The 27051-nt window shown below is 54.2% G+C and overlaps 2 protein-coding genes across 2 annotated transcripts; one reads left to right on the forward strand and one right to left on the reverse strand.

The window, feature by feature from the left end:
- Positions 1–7089: 7089 nt before the first annotated feature.
- STK36 (serine/threonine kinase 36) lies at positions 7090–19260 on the reverse strand. The gene is made up of 26 exons (XM_058809712.1): positions 19080–19260; positions 18090–18230; positions 17317–17394; positions 16758–16888; positions 16267–16516; positions 15773–15866; positions 15343–15512; positions 14918–15126; positions 14719–14839; positions 14466–14609; positions 14017–14196; positions 13704–13801; positions 13265–13361; positions 12387–12528; positions 11979–12106; positions 11285–11389; positions 10977–11075; positions 10694–10788; positions 10313–10376; positions 10032–10142; positions 9818–9892; positions 9271–9445; positions 8735–8882; positions 8373–8532; positions 7378–8118; positions 7090–7278 (listed from the first exon to the last, which is right to left on the reverse strand). Exons 1-26 carry the CDS (start codon positions 19257–19259, stop codon positions 7090–7092), a joined length of 4125 nt encoding a protein of 1374 aa, XP_058665695.1. The 5' UTR covers position 19260.
- A 209-nt stretch (positions 19261–19469) lies between these two features.
- RNF25 (ring finger protein 25) lies at positions 19470–26392 on the forward strand. The gene is made up of 10 exons (XM_058809608.1): positions 19470–19507; positions 19642–19716; positions 19809–19911; positions 20004–20071; positions 20789–20858; positions 20959–21030; positions 21733–21873; positions 22504–22593; positions 23096–23230; positions 23343–26392. The coding sequence occupies exons 1-10, from the start codon at positions 19470–19472 to the stop codon at positions 24054–24056; spliced, it is 1506 nt and encodes a 501-aa protein (XP_058665591.1). The 3' UTR covers positions 24057–26392.
- The last annotated feature ends 659 nt before the right edge of the window (positions 26393–27051 follow it).

A 27051-nucleotide genomic window follows, 5' to 3' on the forward strand; every position in this document is an offset into this window, starting at 1 on the left:
CACCCAGCCTAATGCCACATGAGGAAAGCAGGGTGGGCTGCTTTTCCTGCAGGATGAAAATCACATCTCCCATTTACTGAGCTCACCAAGAGTCTCTGGAGACCAAGTCAAAGAATGACTGGCATCTCACATGAAACCAGAGGATGCAAAGAACAATGTAAAGAGAGCCATCTGCAGGAAAGCTTGTACCCTGCAAACACACAAGGGTGCCTGACTGACCAGCCAGGGCCATGGAGGAGCAGCTCCAGCAGTCACCCTGTCTGCAACAAGAGGCTGCCTGCCTGGGACCCATATGGCAGCTGGAGCCCACTCCTACAGATCTGTGTCTCCAACATCAGCCTCCTGACTCTGCCACAAACTCCAAAACATCTGCTTATTTTTTCTCCCTGCTCCTTAAAACTTCAGCTCAGTACATTACACAACTAGATGAGAACCTCAGCCCTTGCTTTTAAAAGGAACATGTTTCTCACTCTTATAGAAGAGCTTAGTGAGGGCTAAAGGCTTCCTGTAGAGCTCAGGACTGAGAAGGCAGCAAGAACCAAATGCAGGGCTGTTCTAACATCAACACCTTTGCTTCCAGCACAGACTGGCAGTACTGTGCACATACATCTCTCCCCACTGCAGTCCTTCAGAAAAGTCTCCTGCAAGGACCAAACTGGCAGACCACAGTGCTGCAGATATAGGTGCCCTGAATCTTTCTAGAATGAACTATTGCACCATACCTGCAACATCCTCTTGCCTGACGAGAAGGGAAAAGAGAAAACAAACCACTAGCCAGTTATTGCTTTAACACATGCCTGGAGGGACCCTGGATACAGCTGCGATAGGAATTTGTATTCCAAGCAGGCTGGCTGGTTCTTCCACCTTCCACCAGCTCTCACACACTTGCATATTAAAGAAAAAAAAAAACAGAGGTATAAAAAGAAGGATAAGCAGGGCATCAGCCATCACACTCTTCTTTTTCTTGCCATACACACACACACTCCTTTCTCACCTGAAAGACAAGCCTCAGATGCAGCAGTTAAAGTGTAGCTTGGAGACCCTGAGGTTGCTCTGTAGCACCATCACAACAGCTCGCACCACCACAGAGCTGGGTCAGACGGACCTACACCTGCCAGACCCTCTCAGCCTGTGAATCAGCTCCAGTCTCCAGCACATACCAGGTCAGCAGCATCTCAGCCAGAGGATGTGGGAAATGGAACATCCCATGCAGGATCCCATAGGAGGTATACATCCTCAAGGAGAGCTGCTACCCTGCCAAGCTCTGCAAGGAAATATGGCAAGTGCCGAGTCCATACCACATCCATAGGGCTGCATTGCTTGTTAGTGCTTGTACAGTCAAGCTGAGAACTCCTGATGAGGACAGGGCACCTGCATCCCAGTGGGAGCTGCAGCCTAGAGGGCTTCCAAACCCCAGGGAAGAGAATTCCACAACTGAGATGTACAACACTATTCCACTGCTACCCAATCTGCCCCCAGCAGCAAACCTGGCTGTGTTGTGACATTCACAGCGATTAGCACAGAGGGAAGAAGCTGTGGCTCAGATGCCATCCCCTGCCCAGCTCAAATTTCCACCAGTAAACAAGGGAGCAGAGCTTGGCTTGCACACGCTGCCCCCTCCAGCTCACAAGCACACCCAGACCACAAAGTGACCCTAGCACACCAGTGAACATAGGTGTTAAAGAGCAAATTAAAATCCAAGGAGAATGAAAGTGTTCATGCCTAGAGGATCTGTCACTGGCATCACCACCTGCACTGCCAGTCTGGCCATCGCCTGCACTCTCACCCGGCTGTGAATGACCTTGTAAAACCAGCCTGAAGTGAAAGCCATCTGTAGCTCATCTCCAGCCGGCTTTACAGCTATCAGTGAATCATCCTGCTGTAAAAATAAAAGTGATGTGGCCTAATGAAGCTGTAACAAGGGCTGTGAATCTCACAGTCAGCTTACACACAGGTGTGAAAATGCCAGCACAAGTCCTGTGTGACCCTGATCTGGAGTGACAACGGTGGCACAGATGTGACTGACACAGACACGGGGGTGCTGCTGACAGCTGTGGCTGCCAGGGTGGAGGTCTGGGCATGGCACAGCCTTAGCCAACACTGCCTGGAACCCAGCCCACTGCAGCAGACAAAGATGTGCCGAGCTTGGCCCTTCCCGAGCAGTTTTGTCACGGAGTTGCAGAAGTGTCTGGGCCAGCACAGGGGAGGGGTGTGCAGGAAGCAGCAGCTGCGTAAGAAAGCTGCAGGGCCTTTAGCAGAGCTTTCAGGTAAGGCCTAGGTTGGCCAACAGCTAGTCACTATCACTGTTTCCCTGTGGAGACCACAGGAGCTCAGAGATAGGGGCAGGAGGGGCAGGAAGGATGAAAGGAAGATGCCCTCACAGGATGCATCCAGACTGATAGCAGCAGTCCATGCTGCCTGTCCTTCCCCCTATTCACACCTCCTGCATGCCAGCACAGCCAACTCTAATGCCCACCTGAAAACTGTCTCCCATCCTTACTGCAAGGACAGTTTGACAAAGCAGCTGCTGAGCATCCAGGAGACCTGATGGAGATGGAGGGAGGCACCTTCACATGCCAGGCTGTGGTCACAACAGGACAGCAGGTGCCACATCTCTGTAGCTCTGGGTAGGAAACACGGCACCTGCCCCCAGGTAAATCCCTGCTGGTTACCAGCAGAGAAGTTTTCCCTTTATATTTAATTCAGCTGGAGTTTTGGGATGGACAAAGGTCACAGCTTGATGCAACCCCTAGCTCTGCTAACCCAACTCTATGAGAAAGGAGCTGGACTCTGTTCTGCATTTCACAATGGCACTAAAATAACACTCTTAAAATTTTATTGTAGAAACATGAGCTAGGAAAAGACCTGGGTGAACTGGCCAGGCTGGAATTCAAACCCAACCAAGCAATTAATGGATTTTGGCTTGGACTTATTGACACTCAATACAGAGGCCAAAGCTGTCACTGTTGGAGTGACTGTACAGCTGCACTTGCTTACAATTACTCTGCCAGCACCTTTTATTGCCACACAGCTTGCTTGCAAGTGTTGGGAGGTCAGCTGGAGCACTGCCACAGCCTGTACAAATGTGACATCCCTAGAGCACAGGGCCAACATGTGCCCAGCCTCTGCACACCCCTGTATGCAGCAGTCAAACCCTTTCTTCCAGCCTGAGCCCCGCTGCAGCATGTGCTCCTCTAATGGCAGCGTGGCAGCTCCTCACAGCCCTCTTCCAAACAGGAAAGGACAAGACCTCAAGAGCCCGGGTGTGCACATCATCCCATTGTTAGAAGAGTGTGGCTGTGGAGGTTATTTTAAGTGCAGCTTGGTGATACACTTAAAATAACAAGAGCCTGTAAATGTATGCACTGCAAGCTGACCTGATAACGTGTTGTCAGCCACACACAGCCTGAAATCACAAGGAAGAGAGATTAGACAACTGCAATTGCTATTGCTTTCTATGCCATTGCAGGGTGCATACTGTGTTCTGCTCTTTATTATTAAAAAGGTTAACACATTTTTCTAAACAAGACCTGAGTTTACACCAAGTTCCTCACTTGCAGGTCTAGGGCTTTTGATTAAAGCTTGAACAAGCAAGTTAACAACAATGCAAAACAAACAGGTTTTAAAACAAAAATACATTTACAAATAAGGGTTTGTATCCCTTCAAAAAATTTAAAACTTTGAACAAGATCAACAACATTGATCTGAAACAAACCAAGTGTCTAAAAGTGCTCCAACAGCTCGTAGCTAGATACAAACTTGTGTTTCAACAGGATGGAAACAGCCCTCCCTCCCCAACGTCAGCTCCAAGAAACTAGTGGCCTCAAGGGCAGTCACACGCCAAGCCAAAGCACCTGAGGCCACCAGCAAGTTCAAGCTGAAGAGTAGAGGGTGTTGCTGGCCACAATTTGTCCAAGAGGACAACACAGCTCAGAAGCAGCTTGGCCACTGCAGAAATGCTCTTGGGTACATCAGCCTGGTGTGCTGCTTTGCCACACAGTTAAGCATCACGGTTCCCTCTCAGCTTCATTGCAATCCTTGCAGAACCACATTTTGTGTGCAAATCCAGAGGATGACAACCAATTTCTGTCCCAATCAAGATGTCGAGTTTTTACATGGCCATTCAGGTCAAAGACAAAAAAACAAAACAAAACAACAGTGAGAAATCAACCTCTGTGAGGATGCATCAGCAAATTCCACCAGCATGCCAGGATTACATTTGTGCCAGGGTTGGTCATTTCCATTCATCAGCTCTGGTGCTGAACTCCACTCCACACTGAGTAGAGGAAGTATGAGGAGTGTATGGCTGCCTGAAAAGACCCTTTACCTAAGAAGGGCACTGCCCTGCAAGAAAAATAGAGTAGCTCAGGTGTGTGCTCCTGCTCCCAAGGTGGAGGCAGACCTCAGGGACAGCAGGATGCTGGAGCAAGCCATGGGAGAGCTGCAATCCAGACAGCACCTCACCCTGTGCTGCAGCAAATGCCTCCCTCCATGCACACACAGAGTGGGCTGGGGACTGAAGGCTCCTGTGCTTGCCTTCACAAGGGACTTTCCCATCACTCTAAGGGCACTGAAGCACAGTTGCTAGATGAGGTGGGGAACTCTGGCACAACAGGCAGAAAATCCAGGGCTATAGCTTGAGGGCACCAAGGACACTTCAGATAAAAGGCCAGCTCAGTGCTCACCCCGGGAGGGCTGACCTGGCTGTGACCAGACAGTGCAGGGGCCACAGCAAAGGGCAGAGCATGGAGCTCCTATTGCTGTCAAAGGATATTAACTTTTCTCCCTGGCAGACTCCCCAGGCCCTGAGGCAGATGCAGTGCACACTGACAGCAGATCATGCAGTTCTGTTTCCCCAGCTGTGAAGCTGGTAAGTGCCTGCTCTTGCTCCCACCCAATTTGTACTTTTTCATCACATAGGCAACAGAAGCAGTTGTACTGCAGCACAAACAAGAGCAGAGAAATGAGTCTGGGTTAAAAGCAACAAGCTAAACCATGAGGTGTTTAACAGCCTTTCACCATGGAGGTCTACAGCCCATTCCTGAAGATCCAAACTGAAGGGCCAGCATTTTCAATTGATTTTCATTTTCTCCATGATGGGAGAAAAGAGAATTATGTGGCAAGACCTGGGAAGAGTTTGGCCACTAGCGTAGGATCTGAGGGCAGTCAGCACAGCTCTATCTGATCTTAGGCAGACTAGCCTTTAGTAGAAAAATAAAAGTGGAGGATTTTGAGTGAGTGAAACAAGTATAAAATATCAACATACAGCAAGGAGAAAAGAACTACCCAATTAGTTCAAGACACATTATTTCTTAACCCACCTTCTGTTCTTGATACTTTTTACTGAAACATAGCTGCAATTGGAAGAAAAGGTTCCTAGATTTGTCCTTCAGTATATGCTGAGGACTCTTCCATGTCCTGACAGGGCTGGGAAAAATTATTCTGAAGCCACTGCAAAACCCTCACTCCATACAGCAATCTCTCAGGGCTCAGGAGTGGAGAAGAAACAGAGACTCAAGGTGAGAAGCTGCCAAATACTCCCAGACCCAATGCATGGCAGGAACGTGGGAAATGTCAAGGAGTGGCACCCAGCCAGGCTGGTGCAGCAGCCAAAGCCCCCAACCTGTGTCAATGATTTGACACCTCCATGCAGGCGCTGTTCTGTGGGATGGTGACATTTGTCCCCTCAGCTCCTCCCTGAAATGCGATCCCTGCTGGGCTGAAGGACCCCTTGACTGAGGTGTGGGAGGGGACAATTGTCATCAACCAACTTTACCTAACACAACTGCAGCAAGAGAGCAATGAAAGGACAGAGAAATGCTACTATCTGCTGGGTGGTACAAACAGTAAGAATTGTGGAAATTTTATTCTATAAAACTATAATAAAGCAAACAATCCACTGTCAATTCCCCCAAACGATCCGGGAGTCACTAGATGTCATCTGCCCATTCCGTGAGGAGAACACCACAACAAGAAAGACAGGCAAGCCTCGGGGGATCATGTAGGCAGGGCTTTGATGTGTAGCTGTGGAGCTGAACTCTGCCTCCCATGAGACATCCACAGCCATGCACAGGATGCTGGCACAATGCCACAGGGTTTCCCCACACCTTCACTCCTCACTCCCTGACCAAACCCTGGAGGCATTCAGGAAATACTCCAGGCTTGTCTCAACTCAGTTTTGTGCAGACTTTCATCTTTCAGACTCAACGGTCCTTTTTACAACACAAGAGCAGCCAAGCCAAGACCCCTATGAAAGGATGGACAGCCAGGATGTCCCAGCACTCCACCTGGGCCTGGTCGATCTCAGCTCCATCCTAATACTCCAAGTAGCGTTGGAGAGGTTCCCTGGGGCCGTGGGTGGCTGGGGAGCCAGCCCTTCCTCGCTGCCGCTCGCCCGGGAAACATGCTGTGTCTCATTTCTCCAGTGAAAGACTGTGATGCCCAAGCTGCTATCAGGATGCTCTATCCTGGCGCCGGAGCGCCGCCCAGGCCGCCACCCCCAGCATGTCTCGGCACAGAGCGTTCCCAAACCGCCCCCCAGCCCCACGGTGTCACGGGGCAAGGCCATGGCGAGCTCCGCGAGCAGGCCCGGGCGGGAGCGAGGTGCCTCCTCGGGGCCCGGGCACGGCTATGGGGCGGAGGGGCCGGGGAGGCAACGCGGGAGGACAAGGGCCGCAGTGGGGGAACTCTGAGGGTGCAACCCAGGGAGACAGAGGGGGACCAAAGCCCCGCTCCACAGGCCGGCAACGCCGCCATACTCACCGCCCGCCCGGGCCCGCCGGAGCCGCCGCCGCCGCCGTTACCATGGGGAGCCGGCGGGCCCACGTGACTACAGCTCCCGGCAGCCATCGCGGCGGGGGCTGTACCGCCCCCTGGCGGCGCGGCGGAGCACGGCGGCGGCGCGGACGCGGCTCCGGGAGCCGGCGGGAACGGGCATTTTGTCAGGGCCGGCTTCCCGCGGGGGACACCCCGGGTGAAGACGGCCGGGTAGACGCCCCCTCAGGCGGACAGCGCGGGTTGCAAGGAAGGTCCGGCTGGAGCCTGAGGAGGGTGAAGGAAGCGTCCGTGGCGTCCCGGGATGCCCGGGCATCACCGCTCAGCGCCGGTACGCGGCGACAGCGGGCTGGGCCCCGCGCGGCCGGACGGAGCTGCGAGGCGGCGGAGGAGCTGCTCGCACCGGCGGCGGAAGAGCGGCTCGCAGTGCCGGGCAAAAGGCGTATGGGGACTGACAGCGGCCAGCGCCGCCAGCCTCTCGGTGGCTTTGAGGGACAGCAGGACCTGCACAGCCAAGAGAAGGACAGGAGTCACCCACCAGCTTGACCCTTGTCCCTACAGCTCTATCAGGTCCCCCAAAGGAGCGGGGTACCCGTGCCGTACCTGCTGGATCCCCGGGTGCTGGCTGAGGGCTCGCAGCGCCTCGAGGGCTCCCTCCCGCACGGCCTTGCGCGGGTCCTGGCAGGTCACCTGCAGCAGGCGGTCGACGGCCCCGCTCTGGATCAGCAGATCCCGCAGCTCCTCCCCGCGCTGGCCCAGGTTGCTCAGGGCCAGGGCCGCGTTGTGGCACGTCTGGGCCCGAGAGTCGCTCAGCAGCCGGGTCAGCGCGGGCACGGCCCGGCCCAGCGTCTCCGCCGGGCAGGATGCGTGGCAGGCGGCGTTGCCCACCGCGAAGGTGGCTGCCCTGCGCACGCTGCTCGCCGGGTCCCACAGGCACTCCAGCAGCCTCTCCAGCCAACCCGGCTGGCTCTGCAGCTCTGGGGAAAAGCTGTGCCGGAGCAGGTTGCCCAGCAAGTTGCAGGTTCTGGCCCGTATCAGGTGTTGCTTGTGGCTGAGCAGGTAGGTCAGTGGCTGGTCAGCCACATCAGAGTCCCTCAGGATCCTCTGGAGAAAGGGCAGGTGCTCGGAACTGGCCCGGGCCACGTGGGTCAGGAGAGACAGAAGGTCACTTGTGAGTATGACATTGTCTGAGGACAAGACAGACTTCAAGAAGGCAAAAATGTGCTCCGAGGCAGCAGCTTCCCTCACCACTTGGTCTATGACCTGTATATCAGACACCACAAATTGGCACAAGAGGCCCATGGGGAGCTCGGTGAACGAGAAGGGCAGATGGTGAGCGCAGACCTAAGGCAGAAGGACAGACAGCACTGCTGAGTGACTGCTCACACATGAGCCAAGCCAAGCAGCAGCTGAAGGCAGCCAGCAGGTCAGTGCAAGCTTAGCAGCCAGTCCAGCTTCTCCAAGGGCTGCATAGCACCCAAATGACATCCCTGTGGGCTGCCAACAGGATGCGAAGTGGTGCCATGCATTGGGGACTGCAATGTAGGGAAGGGTCACCACAGTATGGGGGGAAGGGGAACACAGGGCCAAGAAAGTACCTGTAGCAGCTGGGCAGGGATCTGGGTATCTCTCACAGCCTCCATAATCAGTGCTAAGGTGTCTTTATCCACATCCAGGGCAAAAGGGAAAGAGAGGAGCTGGCAGACCTGGATGACGACATCTGGGACAACCTCAGGGTCCCCATCTTTTCCTGCTTGCCTGAATTAGTGAAAGAAAGAGGGCTTAATACAGAGACAATCAAAAAAACCTCAGGACAAGGGGCAAAGGGCATTCCCTGTGCCAGTCACTAAGGAGAGGTTCTGCAAGTGCCAGGTCAGAAACTTCTCAGCCCTTGGTGTGCTCATGTCCATGCCCCATTCAGCAGCTGAGCTCTGCCCACTTCAGCCCTTCCACAACTCACATCTCTGCCACGCATGCCAAGAAGCCAGGGGACAGCAGTCTCTTCAGTGTCACCATGAGGACACCATGAGACTGGCTGAGCTGAGGCAGACACTGTTGGGACTCACGAGTGAAGATGCTGAGGGCCAGGCTGAGGAATAACAGGGTTCCTGCAGAGAAAACAGCAGGCAGAAGGGCAAAGATAGAGAAGGCTGTAATGTTTCTTCACTTCTCTGTGCTCTCTCAAGCCTGCTCCAGGGTGGATTCTGTGATTCCCTGCCCAAAACCAGAAAATCTCCACCCAGGTGGTCACACTTGCCAGTGGACATTCCCTGCAGCACAGACATTTTTTTTGCTCCTCCACAGCCAGCTCAGCTGAGCTGCTGCCAGCTGGGCACAGCATGGGCCAGCCCAGCCCTGTCTCCCCAGCAGACACTGCAATCCTCAAAAAAACCACCTGAGTCCTCTGGCCTCAGGGAACAGATGTGGAGGGGGACAGATATGGAAGGATGTGAAGCAGGGTCCAGGGCAGATGCCCTGCTGTCCCACAGCTCCTACCTTGAGGGGAGAGGAGGTTCCAGTCTGGCTCTGCCGTGGGGTCACCAGCACTTGGAGGTGGATCTTCCTCCAGCACTGCACTGGTGGTGCCCACATGAAGCACCACAGCTACACAATGGCAGACCAGGCTCCATAGCTCAGAGGAAGCAAAGCCCTGCTCCAAGACCACATCCTCCTAGAGGCAGAGAGGCAGATGTCAGAGGCCTTCATGGCCCCCAGGGTTCTGATACATGGCTCTGCCAGTCCCATGGTTCTCTGAAGGTCAGGGCTAGACTGACATGGGCCAGGAGTCCTGCTGCAGCTTTCAGCAGTGTCAGTCCCAGGGCATCTCTGCCCTCCTTCACTTCAGTGAGCCCATGGATCACCCCTCCCCACCCACCACTCTCCCATCAGCCCTGCAGGGACACAAGGTGACTTTCATGAGGTTGTGCAGCCAAAACTGCACAGTTCCTGATTTCCCTCAGCCTCATTACCAATGTGCATTCAGGCCTTTTTGCCACCACACCTTTTGGCAGAGACCAGGCAGAAGACATGGCTGGACTGGTACCTGTTCAAGGAGTTTCAGCAGGAGGAAAAACAACCCATCATAGAGACCAGCACCCATTGGCAGGGGGAGCTGCAGCTGTAAGAGAGTGGGAGACACTCTGAAGCTGGGTGCTGGGCTTGAGGGCAGCAGCATCACTCTTGCACCCTTCTGAGCCCGTCTTTGCACACCTCTACAGTGTGCATGGGTCCCCAGCTTCTCTGTCCCCATCCCATACCTCAGCAGGTGCAGTCAGCACATTTGTTACCACTGGTAGGATCTTTTCTCTCTGGAGCTCCAAAGCCACCCCATGCCGACTGAGCTGTGCCAGGAGAAATGCTGCAGCACCCTGTGGGACAAGGAGAGTTCAGCACCTTTGGGATTTTCCCATCTGCTCGGTCGCTATTGACCCTTCATCCCTTGGCCTCATCCCACCCTGAGTGAGGAACAGTAAGGCCCAAATGGGATGCAGGGGTCTGCAAGGCTCTCAGTAGTGACTCTGGTGGGGGGGTGGCTTACCACAAGGGACACAACAGGAGACTGGGTGATGAGATCCACAGCCAGGGCAACCATCTCCTCACACCTGAAATGCAGGGACCAGGAGAGAAGCACTATGTTCCCACAGCTTCACATCATGCAGAACAGCAGCATCCAATACCCACACAGCTGGGAAGCAGCCACTTTTCAGGAGGAGCCCTGGTTCACAGCACCTCCTTGTCTGCACTGGGTCATCCTCACCACATCCCCAGCACCCACCCACACTGCACAGCATTCTGCTGGTATGTATGGGTCAGAGGGATCAGTGGGACCAGGTTCCAGCTCCAGGCAGTGTGCAGGACAGAGTGCTGTTCAGGGCAGGGCATGTTCCTCTCCCCTCCATGAATGAAAGTGTCTGCTTACCTGGGAGGGGATGCCTGAAGCTGCAGGGTGAGCAGGGCCAGCAGGTACAGAGAGGCTTCACAGGCTGCCTCCTGGGTCACCTCCAGCACAGGGACCTACCAAAGGAACAGAAGTCATAGCAGGGAAGGAGAAGGTGTTTCTGGGCCCCAAAGGAGAACTGCACTCTTCTGAATAACTCCCCAAAACTCCTCTTCCCCCACAGATTCATCTGACCAGTGCTCAGAGGAATGCATCCTGCTTGCCCACACTCCTACCCCTCCACGAGGGCTGTGGTCAGTCCTACCTCACCCTGCAAGATCTGCATGAGGGAACCCCACAGAGGCTGGTTCCTTCCCAGGTGATGGCACAGGTTGGGGTAGGCATGGCAGCCAGCATAGAGGATCTGCAAGGCAGAGGGGAGAGATGCCACCAGGCCCTGCAGACAGGTTCCACCCCATGGCTACCATGGGCTCACTTATTCAACAACTCACACCAGGCAGATGGGAACCATTGAGGGCTAAGCTCACAGTTCCCTGTTTGCCATGCTCCTAATTCCAGAGCAAAGGCCCAGGCACCTCTAGGCAGAGCCAGACAAAAGGACTGGGCCATTACCTTCAGGATGTTCAAGGAGCAGCCTGGGTCCTCCAGTCTCTCCAGCAGTCTTGCAAGCTGCTGACTCTCTCCTTCCATAAGGTTTTCAGCTACTGCATAAGCAACCTGCAGAAATCAGCCTGTTTTGGACTCTGAGCACCTGAAGCACTGCCCAGACTAGAAGGGTTTGATGCTAGCAACAATTTAATGAAAGAAAGCATCTGCTTCCTACATGTTGCCTGTATCTGCTAAGGGATGCCTATCTGCCATGACCTAGCATGGCTTTGATGCACAGTTCCAGATTTCAGATGAGCAAGGTAAGATTCCTCCTTCCCTCCTTGTTGACCCAGCATTAAAGAATCAAATGTAAACCTGTAATTGTTTTCCTTCTTACTACCACTTCAATTTCAGATTTCCTACAGTTCATATTACTGTAATAAAAGAATTCTTGTTTTCCCTGCATTGCCTAGTTCTTTACTTAGCCCATCTCATAGTTCAGATCCTAAGTTTGAGTCTCAATTGATTCAAGAATCCTTACATTCCTAAGGTCAGCTGTTGGCTGGGGAGGTGCAGCCCACAAATATGAGCCTTGCAGCCAATAAAGCCAGAGGATCCCAGCCCTCCACTCTACTGTTGAGAAAGAGATCCTCCTAGAAAGGGCTGCTGCCCCTGGGAGGACCACACCTCTTCACCCTGTACAGAGAGCTGGTCTGACCTGCTGCTTGGCTTCCCGACAGCTGCTTCTCTCCAGGGGGATGCTGCATGCAGCAGCCAATGCAGCCAGGAAGAGCTCTGCCACACATGGGCTCTGGTCCTGGGCTGACTTGCCTTCCACTGCTGCACCTGCACAGGGACAGAGCTGGGGACTCATTGTGCTAAAGGTGCTGAGGGGCAGCAGGGTAGGGTTGGATGGCAAGAGAGGAAAAGTCAGGTCTGTGACATAAGGAGGGTGAGATCTGGGATTGAGGGAAGAGAGCCCAAGTTAGCAGGGGTCTGGACAGATAAATTTCAGCCACCTCTTCTGGCCAACAGCACTACAGTGGCCATCAGTGCTCTGATGGAGCCCAAGGGGAGGAAGGAGAAGAAAACCCAGGAAGAGGTGGTGAGCTGCTATCACTGCTACCTCGAAGAGCAGGCTGCTCTAAGATGGATTCTTGAAGGAGTCTGTCCAGCAGGGGCTGATGCTCCTCTTGCAGCCTGGTGTAGAATTGTGCAGAGATACAAGGGTCTGTTGTGTCCAGGCTCTCACAGAGCTGGGTGAAGCACTGGGGAAGACACAGGAGTTGCCATCACTGCAGACTGAGTTTGAGAGGAAAGAAAAGGACAGCACAGGAGGAAGCTGTGGGAGGACAGAAGAGAGGGGAGAAGGACTCATGCTGGAACTTCAGGGACCTCCAAATGCCCACTCCAGCCAGGTTACTGTATGGGACCCACATCTGGCTGCATGCTGCTGAAATGAGGGGTACACATGGAGGCATGTGTCCCTCCTCACCTCTATCACAGCCTGGCAGACCATGCCCAACAGCTATTTTTGCTCTTGCTGACTCTGTTGTTAAAACATGCAGCTTGAAAACAAAGGCTAAAAGATATCAAATGCAAGCCTGTATGCATCTCCTGCCCGAGCCACATGTGAATCATACTCCAATGCTGAGAACCTGCTGTGCCCACCCAGCACAATCCCAGCAGCAGAACTCTTGGCAGCAGAGCCAGAGACATGTCTGGTGAAGTGACACTTTTTGTGCAAGAGTGTGTACAAGGGACTGCACTGGCCATTGGCTCAGCTAGTAAAGCCACACCAGAACGGTAAGGCCAGAAAGTGCCCCTTCAGAGACCTTCTTTTGTATGCAATTCCCCACAAAAACCCCAATGGGTGAGACAGCATCAGGCCCCATAGTTAGGAGCAGGGTCCTCAGGCTGCGTTCCTCCAACACACACAGACACCCCCATAGCTTCTGTCCCTGGGGCAGAGGGTGTGAAGGAGGGAGATAGGAGCACCCTTACCAAGAGGCTTTGCTGGCAGAGTCTCATCTCACTGTCGACTGGCACAGCCAGCAGCTCCGGCAGCAGGGCCAGGAAGCAGTCAGCACTCTCCTGCAGACTGGGGGGAGAGCAGGGACAGGTGAGTCCAGAGAGACATGGCCCCTTGCTGTGAGGACAGGCTCACATGGCCCTGGCTAATGGAGCAGGCAGCACTCACACTGTGAGCTGCTGTCAGCAGGCAGCACCACCAGACTTGTCAGCTGTGCCTTGCCTTCAGTTAATCCCGTTCAAGGAAAGTGCTACTCTGTGAGCACAGCAATATGGCATGAAGCACTTAGACCATGATGCTCCCCCACAGAGACAACTCCAGCTGCAGAGTATGAACATCACCCTTCCACCTACTGCCTGTGGTCCCCAAAGTGACCACACGAGACCTCAGGGAACAGAAGGTTGTCCCTACCTGTCCTTTTGCCCACTCTCCTCCAGGCTACATTCACTGCTGAAATAAACTTTGGTCACCATGAGGAGGTCTGTCAGCACAGCGATACACCAGGGCTGCTGCAGAATCCAGAAAGAAACCACAAATGGGGATTGTCTGCTGGCCATCCCCACACCACTACAACAGGATCCTTCCCTACCAGAACCTCCCCCTTCCCAAGTGTGCCTGGAAGAGGAACCTGTGAGCCAGATCCAGCAGGACACCAGGGCCTCCTCAGCACCAGGACTCTGCAGGGCTGGAAAGCACCCATATTTCCCTGGGGTTCTACACCCACCTGCTTGGTGACAGCACTTTCCAGGATCTGCTTGGCTAGACACAGCAGGGACAGAGGCACATTCAGCTCTTGGCAGAAGTGGTCCAGCAGCTCAGCATCACACTGGGTAGACAGGAGGTTGCCAATAACACGAAGCACAGAACGAAGATGGGAGGCTCCCTCCAGCATCCCTTCCAGCACCTGGACACAGGGAAGGCAGAAGAGCTTATAATAAGCAGCAGTTTTGGTGTCTCCACCAGCCATGGAGCAGCCCTTCAACCCATTCAGGCAGGGGACAGCAGAGCAGCAGATGGCAAGCCAAGTGCACAAGACAGTTCCAACTCCTGGAAAAGCAGAGGATCTTTTTGCTGGCTGAACTGAGGATTCTCCATATGTTTCCAACCTAATCCTGATGAAGAAGGCAGCATCCAATTCTCCAGTCTTAGTTGCCTGGGCCAGCCATCCCTTACCTGCTGAGCAGAGTCTGCCAGGCGGTCCCGGACACGGTGCTGGAAAGCTGGATCCCTCAGCAGGCCCAGAGGCATGCTCAGCTGCATGGCTGAGGCCTCAGTGTCCTCACTCAGCTGCTGCCACTCCTCATCACTCTCCAGCTCCTAGCCACAGAAGAGAGAGGACTGGTGACACAGACCTGCTAGTCCCAGGGTCTCTGAAGCAGCCCCTGGCAACTGGGCCCTGCTGTCCTCACTGAAGACACCATCTTACCTCAGTCTCCAGGTCCACAATGCTGTGCCTGCTGCAGGGCTCTGCCCTGCCAGCATCAGGCTGTGGAGGGGAACCTGCTCCAAGAAACTCCCACTCATAGTCTTGAGAGAGGCTGTGCTGCCTGGCCAAAGAAACAGTACAGTCAGTGAAAGACCTTTCCTTTCCCTCTTCCTCCTGCCCCAGTCTCTGCCTCCCTCACCCTGGGGTGGGAGGAGACTCCTCAAACTCCTCAAACTCTGCTGTGCTGCTCTTTCCTTGCAGGAGATACGGACTCTTCTCATTGGAGGCAGCCAATGGCTCCCTCTCCTCGGGGGCTGCCTTCCCTGATGCTGGTCTAGGTCTAGGTCTAGGTGTGGGATGTCCATTGACAGAATCCTTCATAGATGGATCACCTGCCTTCAGTTGACCCTGGTGATGGCAGAGAAGTTTGGTCAGGGCAGGGTTACTCAGTCAGATGAGTCCCCTAGACTCCACCACCATGAGCACCCCACATCCTGCCTTGTGTGTTGCTGACACCCCAGCCTGACCCAGGTACTCCTGTGTTTTCCCCCAGGACCCGCTTTAGTGTCCTTCCTTTGCCTTGACTGTGAGACATAGCCAGGGGAACCTCAGACTTCTCTCCACCTTTTTCTGTGTCTCTTCAACCATCTTCTGCTGGGCCTTTCTCAAGATCCTGGACGAGCTGCTCCTAGGGACCATGGAATGGACTTGCTGCTCCTTCAGGGCCTGCAGCTCTGGAGACAGCTTCATGGTGAAGGGGTTTGAAATCCCATGCTCTTCTGTGTCATCAATCACTGGGGAGGCAAGAGGAGAACTTCAGCAGCAGCTCTCTCGTGGGACACAGAATGATCTCTCTTGAGATCCCAGGGGAATCCCAAGGAACCCAGAGCAAGACCAGGACCAGGAGCTAGGAGTCAGTGCTTGGAAAAAGCTGAGAGGAGAGAGGCATAGACCAGGATAGTAAAAATAGCAGGGCAGGGAGGTCCTCCCAGTCTCCAGACAGTAGTAGAAGGAAACAGACCTGGACAGCTTTGGAAAAGGAGTATATACTCACCAGTAACACGTCCAGCAATGAAGGGGTGAGAAAGCAGCTCTGGCCATGACAGGCGCTCCTGGGGGTCCTTCATCAGTAATCCCTGAAGGAAATCCTGCAGAGCAGCAGGATCACTGATACATGTTCAGCACCCACCAGTGAGCACAGTGTGCCCACCAGTCTCCCTCAGTGAGGGCACCCAGGAGGCCTGCCTTTCCTGCCTAGCTCTGGGAAAGGAGTACTTCTAGTGCTTGGGGCAGATGGCAAGGCATTCCCCTTCACAACCCAATAAATTACTCCTCTGCTGTTGGACCCAGTTTCCCAGCTTATGGACAGCAGATATTTGATAACAGTGATAAGGATTCCCCTTCCAGGAGGTCCAGCTCTCATTGTTTTTCTGTGTTCTGAAGTCCCTGCTAGGGGACATAAAAGCCAAGAGTGACCCACCAGGGCAGCAGGCGAGGCCAAAACTGCATTAACAGATCTCACCCTGCAGACAGGGCCCCAGCCCTTACCCTGAACACTGGGCTCATGGTCACAGGCCATTTGACAGGGTCCTTGATGATGAGGCTGACCAGCTGGAAGATGCTGTTGGTGTAGAAGGGAGGGGTGCCCACAAACAGCTCGTACAGGATGCAGCCCACAGACCACAGGTCTGCTGTGTGGTCATACGGCCGCTCTTCCACCAGCTCAGGGGACATGTACAGCGGGGTGCCCTTGATGGACGTCAGCACCATGGTGTGGATGCTCATGGCACGGGCAAACCTGCTCAGAGCAAAGCACAGATCTCAAGTCCAGACTGAAACATCTGTTGCAGCTCCCAGGGAGTTCCCTATGAGTTTATCCTCCTCTGGAGAACAAAATCTCCCCTCTCAGGTTAACCTCTAAATATGCACAGAATCCAGGCCCCCTTCCACACTCCCCCACTCCTCCTGTATAGCATGCAGGAAATTCCTTGGCTGCTCCAATGCCCAGCATTCCCCTCAGGCTGGCCCCCAGCACTCACCCAAAGTCACAGAGCTTGACAACACCATCTTTGCCCAGCAGGATGTTCTGGGGTTTCATGTCACGGTGCAGGATGCGGTGGGAGTGCAGGTAATAGAGAGCAGAGATGAGTTGGGCAGCTATGGCCTGGACCTGCCAGGGACACAGAAGCCTCACCCTGTGTCCCATGGTGCCACCCACTGGCACAACCACAGGGCCTAGGTCCCTTACAGCCTGGCTCCCACACTACTTCTACTTTTGTCCAGTTTGGGGCAGGGACCAACCCCAGCTGTGGGCCAGCAGTTCCTTGGAGTGGGCCAATAGCCAAGGCAGCCTAGTGCTGTGGCCCTTGTAAAGGAAACAGAGAAACTGAGGTCTCTGCAGGACCCCACTGTCCCACAATGCCAACCTAGCCCCCTCTCCATCCTTTTCAGAAGCTCTGCCAGGTAAAGTCCCAGAGGCACCCTTACCCTCCTGACATCTCCTGGCTCACAGCTGAGACCCTCTGCCTGCAGGCACACAGGTCCTGTTTTCTCTAGCCTGCAGCAAACACTGCATGGCCACTGCAATGACAGAGATACCTGGCTCTCAGGCAAGGTCCCATCATCCTCCAGGATCTGGAAGAGCTCTCCCTCTGCATAGTCAGTCACTACCACCACCTGGAGGGAAGAGCAACATGGTGAGATCAGGCCCTGGGGACCAGGACAGAGCAGGATAAGAAATTTGAGGATAGTGTTTGGGTGGCATTATGCAAAGTCCATCAGCTTGGGCTGGGACTTGGAATGGAAGCGAGCTCCCATGGCTGCACTGCGGCAAGGACCTGGCACGTGGCAGAGGTGTTGTAGCAGTCCATATCTCAGCCAGCAAAAACAAGAGAAGAGGGAAGGACAGGACAAGACCAGAATGGTACTGCCAAGCCCAGTGGGTAGAATCACCCCCTTGAGCTTTGTTTTGAATCTGCTGTCCAATTACTTTATTTCGTGGTCCCATTTGCCAGGGAACAGTCTTCAATCCTCTTTTATCATATTATATCCATGAGAGTTTAAATCAGTGAAAAGCCAGTCTCTGAAGAGACTGATGAGTGAAGAGTGACCCTTATCCTGTGATCTCAAACCACTCCTCCTGCATCACAGCCCCTGGTCAGCTCCTTCACCTCTGCACATGACCTAGTGCAGCCCACACAGGTGGTGGCTCCCCACATGGCACATACTAAAGGGCTCTGAAAAACACTAACTAGACCCTGGGATGAAGTCACCAGCATCTCCTGAGAAAGATGTCCCTACAACAGCAGGGGACAGCCCTTGTTCCCCTCCCCAGTCAAGCAAAAGCCATTGCCTGGAGTAATCCCCTTCACCTCATTAGCAGTCTCAAAGCTGTCAAGCATCTGGATGATGTTGGGGTGATGGAGGTCTCTCACAATCTCAATTTCCCGCTGCAGGTTCTTCAGCTCCTTCTCAGACCGCCCCACCTTGGGGATGAACTTCAAGGCCACCACCTTCCAAAGCAGGAAAAGCTGGGATCAGACCAGACTCCTGGTCAGACCCACCCTGGCAAAGGCTGTTTTTAACCCAAACAGGGTTCCAGCTGAACAAATACAGTAGAACAATGAGACATTTATTCACTTGGACCTAGGGCTCTCCCCAGGCCCTTGCACATCAATACTGCTGCTCACACTTCTTTTCACACTGGCATTTAAAGCAAAGAAATGTAATCAGTGAACACAGATAAAACCAGGACTTCAGAAATATGGGACAGGACCTCGAGATGCTGGTGAACAGCAGGCAGAACATTAGCCAGCAGTGTGCCCTGGACATGAGGAACACTGGCAGCACCCTGGGCTGTATCAACAGGCAGGAACTGCAGCAAAGTGATTACTGACCTTTATTTCTAATCTTGTGCACCACGTTGGGAATATTGTGGCCAGGTGTTTGGCCCAGAAAGACATCAAGAGGCTGGAATGGGTATAGCAGAGAGACTTATGATGGTGAGGGGACTGAAGCATGTGGGAGGACGACATGGGAATTACAAATTGAAATGGAGGGAAGTTCAACTTGCTAAGAGGAAAACACATTCATCCTAGTAATAGTCAGGCACCAGCTATGGGTGCTGGTCTTGGGCGTTTCATAGGATCTAAATTTAGTCCTGGCTCTGCTTTGAGGTCTTGAGGTCGCTTCTGATGTCCCTTGAATCCAGATGACTTAGAGCCAGCTGGAGCTGGTCAGGACCGTCAGCAGAAAGCCGAATGGATGCCGGGTCCCAAAATCCTGGCAGAGCCTTAGAATACAAGAGGCAGCAGAAATCAGCCCCGGCCCCGCACAGCAGAGCCCCAGCCCAGTCCCCTCACCTGGGCGCTGTGCCTCCGGCGCCCCTTGTACACGTGCCCGAAGGACCCTTCTCCGATCCTCTCCAGGACGTGGTAATTCTCCATCGCCCGGGACGGGGCCGCCGAGCTGCCGAGGCACGGAGGCCGGGGTGGAGCAGCGAGTCCCCTTCCGCGGGCACCTCTCCTCCCGCGGGGCGGCATCCGGCCCCGTTCCCCTAGGCGAGTGTCGCCCCCGCCGCCCCAGGCTTTGTTGCTGCCCACCGGCTGGAAGGCAGGACGAGCCCCGAGCCCCGAGCCCCGGCGGCAGCGCTCCCGCTGCGGGATGAACCGCGCTCCGCTCCCGCCCCGGCCCCGCCGCCGCGGCGTCTCCTGGCAACGGGCTCCCCTTCCGCTTCCGGGGCCAGCGGGGAGATGGCGGCCGCCGCTGAGGAAGCCGAGGCGACGGACTGGTAACAGCCCCCGTACCTTCCCCGGTGTCTGCACCTTCCCACGTGCCCGGCCCCTTCCCGCTCCCCGCACCCCCGCTGTCCCGCACCCCCAGCCCGCCGGAGCTGGCTGACCCCCGCCTGGTCGGTTCCCGCAGGGCGCTGCCGCCGGAGGTGGAGGTGCTGGAGTCCATCTACCTGGAGGAGCTGCAGGTGGCGCGGGGCATGGGCAGGTACGGCCCGCCTTCCCCATCCCCGGCCCGCCGTCCCCATCCCCGGCCCGGCCCCACGCCGCCCTGCTCACCCCGAGCTGCCCCTTGTGCAGGTGGGAGCCCTGGGAGATCAGCATCACCCTGCACCCTGCCACGGCCCAGGACCAGGACTCCCAGTACGTCCGCTTCACCCTGGTGCTCTCCGTGCCCCCTCAGGTAGGCTGCCCGCGCCCCCCGCCCCTGCGCCTCCGAGCCTCGGGCCTCTCCACCTTCCTTGTTGTGCTTTGGGTGTTTCTCTTTTTTCCTAGTATCCTGATAAAGCTCCGGAGATCTCCATCAGGAATCCACGGGGGCTGTCAGATGAGCAGATTCAAAAGTGAGTGCCAGGAGGGTGGGGAGTGGCAGTTCCTCCAGAGATCCAGGAGGCAGAACTGATGGACAAGCTTTTTGTAATTGACACGATATCCCATGTCTGGTTAACAGATGGATACAGGTCCCCAAATCACTTTGTCCTAAATCTCTCAGGAGCCACTGGTGCCAAATTTGACACAGAGGGGTCCACCTTGTGGTTGTTCCCCTGTGGTTCCCCAGAAATGTTATTTGAATCCCTGGGGCCTTGAAAGTTGCTAGTCCTGCCTTGACAGAGGTGACACTGTTCCAAGTCCTTGGGCAGCCCATTGTCTTCTTTGTGCTTTGGTCCTTGGCACAGTGGAATGTGTGCAGAGACCTTGGTGCCTGCCAGCAGTACAAGAGGATGTGGCTCCCAACAGACCTGCTCAGGGGCTGCCATCACATAAACAAAGCCTGTGATTCACCAAAACCAAAGTGTGCTGGCTGAGCTCAAGCTGAGGCCATCAGCAAACCTGCTCCTGCAAGTGCTGTCATAACAAAGGCTTCCTGTGCACTGGCTTGTGGGGAGCCAGGACAGCATGTGAATATGTGTGTGCATGTGTGCCCATCCTGTGCTCCAAGCAAAGCCTGAAGGCCACTGTTCTCCTTTTTTCTCTTGTCATCATGGCAGGATGGCAGGTATGTGGGACAGTGAAAAGGCGTAGATAAATTTGTGTTAAGGATTTCTGCTGCTTTGCTGTAGGATTTCCCAGACCCTCAGAAGTGTTGCTGAAGCCAGGCTGGGGACAGAGGTGCTCTATGAACTGATCGAGGTGAGAGTGAGGAGATTGGGTGTGACCAGCCACAGACACTGATCCCCAACTGCCCTTGGGCAGGCCAGTGAGTAAAACGTTTGCTTTAATGCTTTCACAGAAGGGAAAGGAGATCCTCACTGACAACAATATTCCTCAAGGACAGTGTGTAATCTGCCTCTATGGATTCCAGGTAGGCATGTGTCTCCTGACCCCACAAACTGACTGGGAAGTGAGGCAAGAGGACAGGAAGTCTGACACTGGGATATCAGCCTGGGACCAAGATACACCCCAGCAGCCCCCTGCCTCCCAGTCTACACAGGGCCCTTCCTAGTGCAATACATGCTGCTCTTCCCATCAACTTCTAATCTTCTACAAAAAATGGACATGGGGCATGCTGGAGCATCTCCAAAGAAGCATAGGTTCTGGGGCTAGTTGATGGTGCATTTCAGCTTCCCTGTGTTGGCTACACCTCACCTGGAGTTCAGCACACAGGTGGTGAGGAGGGACTAGAACATATCCATGCAGGTGCTGAAGTCTGTGGGGACAGGGGAGCAGGCCTTACTGGGGTTGCAAGGAAAGCCAACACCTGCCTAGGAAGGAGAACACACCAGGTGGGAAGATTGCTGGTCACACAGGAACACATACAGAGAAATCAGTCATAGAATCTTTGCATATTAACATTGGGAGTGTTTCTGACATTTGAAACAAGAAGCAGCATCCTAGTAATTGCTGAGATGAGTGGAGCTGCAGCCCAACAGAAGATGCTGGGTGGCTCTGCTAGCACTAGCTCCCCATGGATACCACTGACATGGAAGTGAAAACCCAGCTCAGCTGGGTGGTTACACAACTCTTTGCTTAGAAATCCTTCAAAGATGCACTTTTGTCTTGACAGGAGAAAGAAGCCTTCACAAAGACCCACTGCTACCACTACTTCCACTCCCACTGTCTGGCCCGCTATGCCCAGCACATGGAGGAGGAGATCCTCATGCAGCAGGAGGAGAGGGAGCAGCACCTTGCACCATCCCCCAAACAGGTACTGCGCCTTCCTTGGCCCCCTGCACAGACACTTGTAACATCTGTATCACCCTCTTTGGCATGTGGAGCCTGTGCTGAGAATCAACAGGGATTAGACTGAGTTATCTCCAAGGGCCCTTTCTGACCAAACAAGTTGGTTTATTGGATCTCCGGGTCAGTGCCTGCTGTGTAAGGGTAAGGGAGTTTCATTTTTAGACTTCTGGAACCACCAAAGTTAGAAAAAAGTGCTCCTTCCCTAATCCTAGTCCTTGAACTGTGGTGGGTTGCAGCAGGGTAAACACAAATCCACCTGTGTTTTGGGGTGATAAAACCTGCCTAGCATGTGTTGGAACAATTGCCAGCTGCAGAGCAAAATACATGCTAAGCTGAGGGCTGAAGCCATACATGTTGACAGAGGTGCTTTGTGAAGCAGTCAGCTGCTGAAGCACAAATCCCAGCATGCCTCATGTGGAGACACCTTCCACAGCAGTTGTTGAGACACCGGGCTGCTGCTGGAACCCCTCTGGCTTCCTTACCTTGGCAGAAGAGTGAAGAAGATGACCCTGTTCCACTTCCAGGGTGGGGTTATGGGGCAGTGCATGAGCTGGATCACAGACAGGGTTTGCTATCCTCTCTTGCCTCCCCACAGGAGGTTGGTGTGCAGTGCCCTGTCTGCCGGGAGACCCTGGTCTATGATCTCTGTGCTCTGAAGGCAGCGCCGCCCCCGCAGCACCCTCTGGTAAGAGATGGGGGCTCACCTGCCCAGCTGGGCCTCCTCACTGGGTAGCTTCAACTGGGACATTGTAATGCATGCACACTCTATCTCAGGTCTTCCTAGATGTTCCATCCAAAGGGCAGCTCACAAGCAGGTTCAGTTTTATAGCCCTGAGCTGAGCAGATGTGCTGAGAGAGAGGTGATTCTGCCATGGGGAATATCCCTGCACTCACTGGGATACAGTCAGGTCAGGAGAGTGACCTGATGGTAGCTGCTCTGCATCCTGCGCCACAGCAGGATGGCCCAAGGCAGTCACTGCAGAAACAGTGGGTCTGCACTGGGATGGATGCTCAGCTTCTGTCCAGGGATTTCCCATGCATCTGTGGGCCTGGTCAGTGTGGCAGAAGGAAGCGGGTTGCCTGCCACTGTGCAAAGAAGGGTTTGGGGAGTAGCTCCCAGCCCTGCCATGCCTGTCCATGCTAGGTGTTGAGAGAGCCCTTACCTTGCCTTGCTTTCTTCTGCTCAGGAGCCATACAGGCCAGATGCCAAGGTGCTGCAGCACCAGGAAGAACTGCGCCTGATTTTCAAGAGACAGCAAGAAAAAGGGGGAATCATCGACCCCGAGGCAGAGAGGAACCGATATTTCATCAGCCTCCAGGCGGTACGGCACTGCGGGCAAAGAGCTTCCAGGGGGCTCTGGGCTGCAGCACCAAGCACTGTCATCTGCTGTGGGACACCCCTGGCCTTGTCTTAACCAGTGGCTTTTCTTTCAGCCTCCAGCTGCTGTGGATCCAGGCCAAGCAGCCACTGTCTCCGAGCTGTCGGTGAGTGCCCGCGCTGCGGACGTGCCCCAGCCGCCCAGCCAAGCCTCAGCTCCCGAGCCAGCCGGGGCATCAGAACCCAGGGTGGAACCCAGGCAGCCTGAGAGGTGTGCTCTGCCCAGAGAGCAATTGAGCAAGAGGGAGAGGCACAGAGGGGAGAGGCCAGGCTCCAGAGGTGGGGGCAGGCAGCTGTGCAGTGGCTCACAAGAAGCAGGAGAGGAAGCCTGTCATCCACTCCATGGCTCCAGGGTCTTCAGCCAGAGGGCAGAGTGTAGACCTGCTGGACGGCACAGCCAGGAGTTTTCAAAGCCTCCCAGTAGAAGCAGGGCTGCTCCCTTGGCTGAAAGAAGGGAGTTGTGCCGTGAAGATCCCTCACCAGCAACAGAAACTGTGGACTTGAAAGAGGAGCACCATGACGTGGAGAAATGGAGCACAGAGGAGGGGACTGAGGCCCGGGGCAGGAAAAAGGAGAACCTGATGTTCAACCGCAGTGACCACAAAGCTGCCCCCAACTGGCAGGGCCACCACAGACCCTGGGATTGTGGAAGGTGGGAGAGGTCAAGAGTTCAGGAGCGTGGTTCCTACCCCAGAGCACCAAGAGGGCGAGGGGTGTTCAGGCCCAGTGGACATCGAGAAGCCCATCTTGAGAAGGAGAGTGGCTCCTAGCAGGAATGGTGAGGGGCTGGGCTGGGGGGAAAAAGGGCTCATTCTGGAGAGAACAATGAAGCAGTAGGAAGCAGATACTGTATCCCCTGGAAGGGAGGAGGCAGATGGCACGTGGGACAGCCTGGGACAGGCAGTGTCGCCATGGTATGTGCAGTGTAAAGTATCCTAGCATGAGCATCTGGCTGTTACCAGCATTGGAGAAGTGGAACCTTGACAGATCATATCAGCCTTGGTCTCAGAGGACCCAGAAGAGAGAGGTAGCTTTGGGGACCTGCAGCTATTGTCCCTATAGGTGAAATGCCAAGAAATGTGCATACCTACAGAGCAAAGGTCTGAGCCCAGCATGGTGCCATGGCAGAGCCAAAGTGTGGCAAGACCTTCCCTGGAAGCCAGCGGAGCTGTGGTGGTGCCAAGTGCCGGGGCAGTATCTTGGAGCTCAGTTCCACTTGCTCTGTCCCCCATTCCTTCTCAGAGCACTTTCTCAACTGCTAGGATTGGCCAGGCAAATCCTTATTACACAGGACATTGCCCAGTCCCAAGGACATCCAAATTAAGCTTAAGTCAGCACATTGGCAGGTCACAGCTGTCTGGTGGCTAAGGCTTCACCTTGGCTCCTGCTTCTCCAGGAAGCCCATATTTAGCTGGAGCTCCTGCCCTGTCTTTCAGCTGCTTTTGTGCAGGCTGAAGCTGATGGGGGAACCTCAGAAGAGAGTACTCTGCTTTGTAACCTGTATGTGTCAGAAGCCCCCTCCAAGGCCAGGCTGTCTCTTAGCACTTCTGACAACCCAGAAGTGAAGACATGGCCCAGTATTTTGGGTACAGCTTGCCCTCCTGTAGTCTTCAAGCTGATACTGCTTAAATGAGGATTTGCTGTTTAAAACTTGGCGCAGTTCCATCTGCTGCTGCTCCACAGATGTAAATGGTGTCCCATTTAGAAGCCATGAAGAGTGGTCCCAAGCCTCTGAAGTGAGGCAATACTATTAAATTAATTCATTGGGTCTTCTCCAGAGCCTGTTCCCTTTGTTTCCTCTGCCCTCTTGCTCCTGTTTGTTGCTTTTTGGAGCAAAGGTGTTCATCCCTGATATTTCTCAAATCCTTCCCTGTTCCCTACAACCAGGGCTGAGGCAGACCTTTCCCTGGCACGTCTGGGTGGCAGGAGGGCTCCCTGCTTTGCCTGGCTTACTGTAAGCTCTCTGCCTCACCTGGACAATACTGATTCCTTCACACTTGTTTGTGCCTTGTCCCCCACCTCTTGTGCCCACACGTGGGTTGTTAACTGTCTTCCTCCTTCTAAGTGCAAAAATAGTGCTACAATGGACTTGCCAGAACTTCGTATGGGATCCCCAGGAAACCAACAGCAGTGTGTGCCAAGAGGGCATTTGCCAGTGCACACATCTGTCTGGCTGAGCTTTGGCACATGAAAGCTGCACTACCCCCTTTATTGACTGAGAACTCATCTGCTGCCCTGCTTACTCCATGCCTGGTCTTGACCTGAAGGGGTTGGTTTAACCTGCTGCCCTAGAACCTTCTGTGCTTAAATTTCCAACGCTGGTCTATTTTCAAGCCTAATGCTTTAAAATCATTCTTTTTTTCTCCCTCCTTGGCCTGAGCCTACACTACCTGTCCTGGGCTGGCTGATCTGAGAGACAGATGTTGTGCCTTCCTGCAGGTGAGGGCTGAGTGCTCATGCCTTGAAGAAAACCCTAATTTTCCTTCAGTGCTCCCTCTGTCCTTGTTCACCTGGTTTCTGAGGGAATGGCCTGCCCACACTTGAGTGAGAAGGTACAAACTTTACCTGACATTGGTGCTTGTTTTGCTGCCTCCTGCCTTCTCTGGTGAAACTGCTGTGTTCCAAGAAAGGCATTTGATTGTGTCCTGAAAGAAACATGGAAGATCTCTGCCCCTCACAGCAGCTGAAGCTCCTTGGCTTCCTCTCGTGAGCCAGAATTACTCTCAGCAGAAACGTTGCTGTGTCATGTTTGGAGCGTGGGAATTCGGCCATGGAAATCAGAGTGAGGACTTGGATAACTTCAATCAAATGCCAGATGTGTTAGTGGGAAGGGATTTTTCCCTGGGAATAGTGCTTTAGTAAGGGCCCTCTCTGACTCACTGCTGTCAGCCTGGAGCAGAGAGCATTTTGCAACAGTATGTGAAAATGAATTTGGGATAAACAAACCAAACCTCCAGGTCAGAGGGGAGGAAGAGAGCTTGCACGTTGACCTAGGTCCCCTTGCTTGGTGTCCACCTGTGTCACCCACCTACCTCACAAGGCTGTTGTGAGGCTTAACTGGCAAAAGCCCTCAGGCCAGGCAGAAGGCACTGGCAGCATCTGTAGCATTAACACTATTAAAAGCAAGCAGCAAGAGATGTTGCGTGTGATGGCATCGGGTCCCTCTGGCTCCCCCACAAACACTCCCCATCCTCCCAGACTGCTGTGGGACTTTTGCCAGTCACTCACTGGCCAGTTCTGACCCCCAGCTTTGAGGGAAGAGGCTGGATCTGAGCAGCCAGCCTCTGGAGGATGGCCAAACTCAGGGTTTGAGATGCCAGCCAGCAGCATCCTGCTCCTTCACTTGCAGAAACATTTGTGGAAGTCTGGGGTTGCATTAAAGCAGTGCCTATTTGCACCAAAATCCATCCAGGTGCCAACTGACTGTGCACCTGTGTATTGCCCTGTACTCTTGGTCCCACAGGGCAGAGGCAAGAGGAGGGCTAAGCAGTGACCTAAAATTTGGGTTTGGCTTCGAATCCACTACCCCAGCCCAAGCAACCCCCAGAACTGACCACATTAACATAGGACTGGCTCTGAGGAAACTGCTTTCAGGATTGTGTAAAAGGCACTGGAAGGGGAGAGCTCTTGGGAAGATATGCTGTAACTGGCCAAGGCCTCTCATCTGCCCTCATACACCTCCAGGGCCCCACATCTCCTTTGGTGGGAAGGACAGTCATGCCCATCTAGAACAATATCCAGGCAGATCTGTGGCTTGGCATCATA

Source organism: Ammospiza caudacuta, chromosome 8 (genome assembly GCF_027887145.1).
Source record: "Ammospiza caudacuta isolate bAmmCau1 chromosome 8, bAmmCau1.pri, whole genome shotgun sequence".
Classification (NCBI taxonomy): Eukaryota; Metazoa; Chordata; class Aves; order Passeriformes; family Passerellidae; genus Ammospiza; species Ammospiza caudacuta.

Coding starts and splice junctions, on each gene's coding strand:
- STK36 (XM_058809712.1), bottom strand. CDS start 19,259: ATGCCGCCCCGCGGGAGGAGAGGTGCCCGCGGAAGGGGACTCGCTGCT. Junction 11,076..11,284: donor GCTCCTTGAACATCCTGAAG/GTAATGGCCCAG, acceptor TCTGCCTTGCAG/ATCCTCTATGCTGGCTGCCA. Junction 8,119..8,372: donor TCCCTGCCCAGCTGCTACAG/GTACTTTCTTGG, acceptor CTTCTGCCTTAG/GTCTGCGCTCACCATCTGCC.
- RNF25 (XM_058809608.1), top strand. CDS start 19,470: ATGGCGGCCGCCGCTGAGGAAGCCGAGGCGACGGACTG. Junction 21,874..22,503: donor TTGCACCATCCCCCAAACAG/GTACTGCGCCTT, acceptor GCCTCCCCACAG/GAGGTTGGTGTGCAGTGCCC. Junction 22,594..23,095: donor CGCCCCCGCAGCACCCTCTG/GTAAGAGATGGG, acceptor TCTTCTGCTCAG/GAGCCATACAGGCCAGATGC.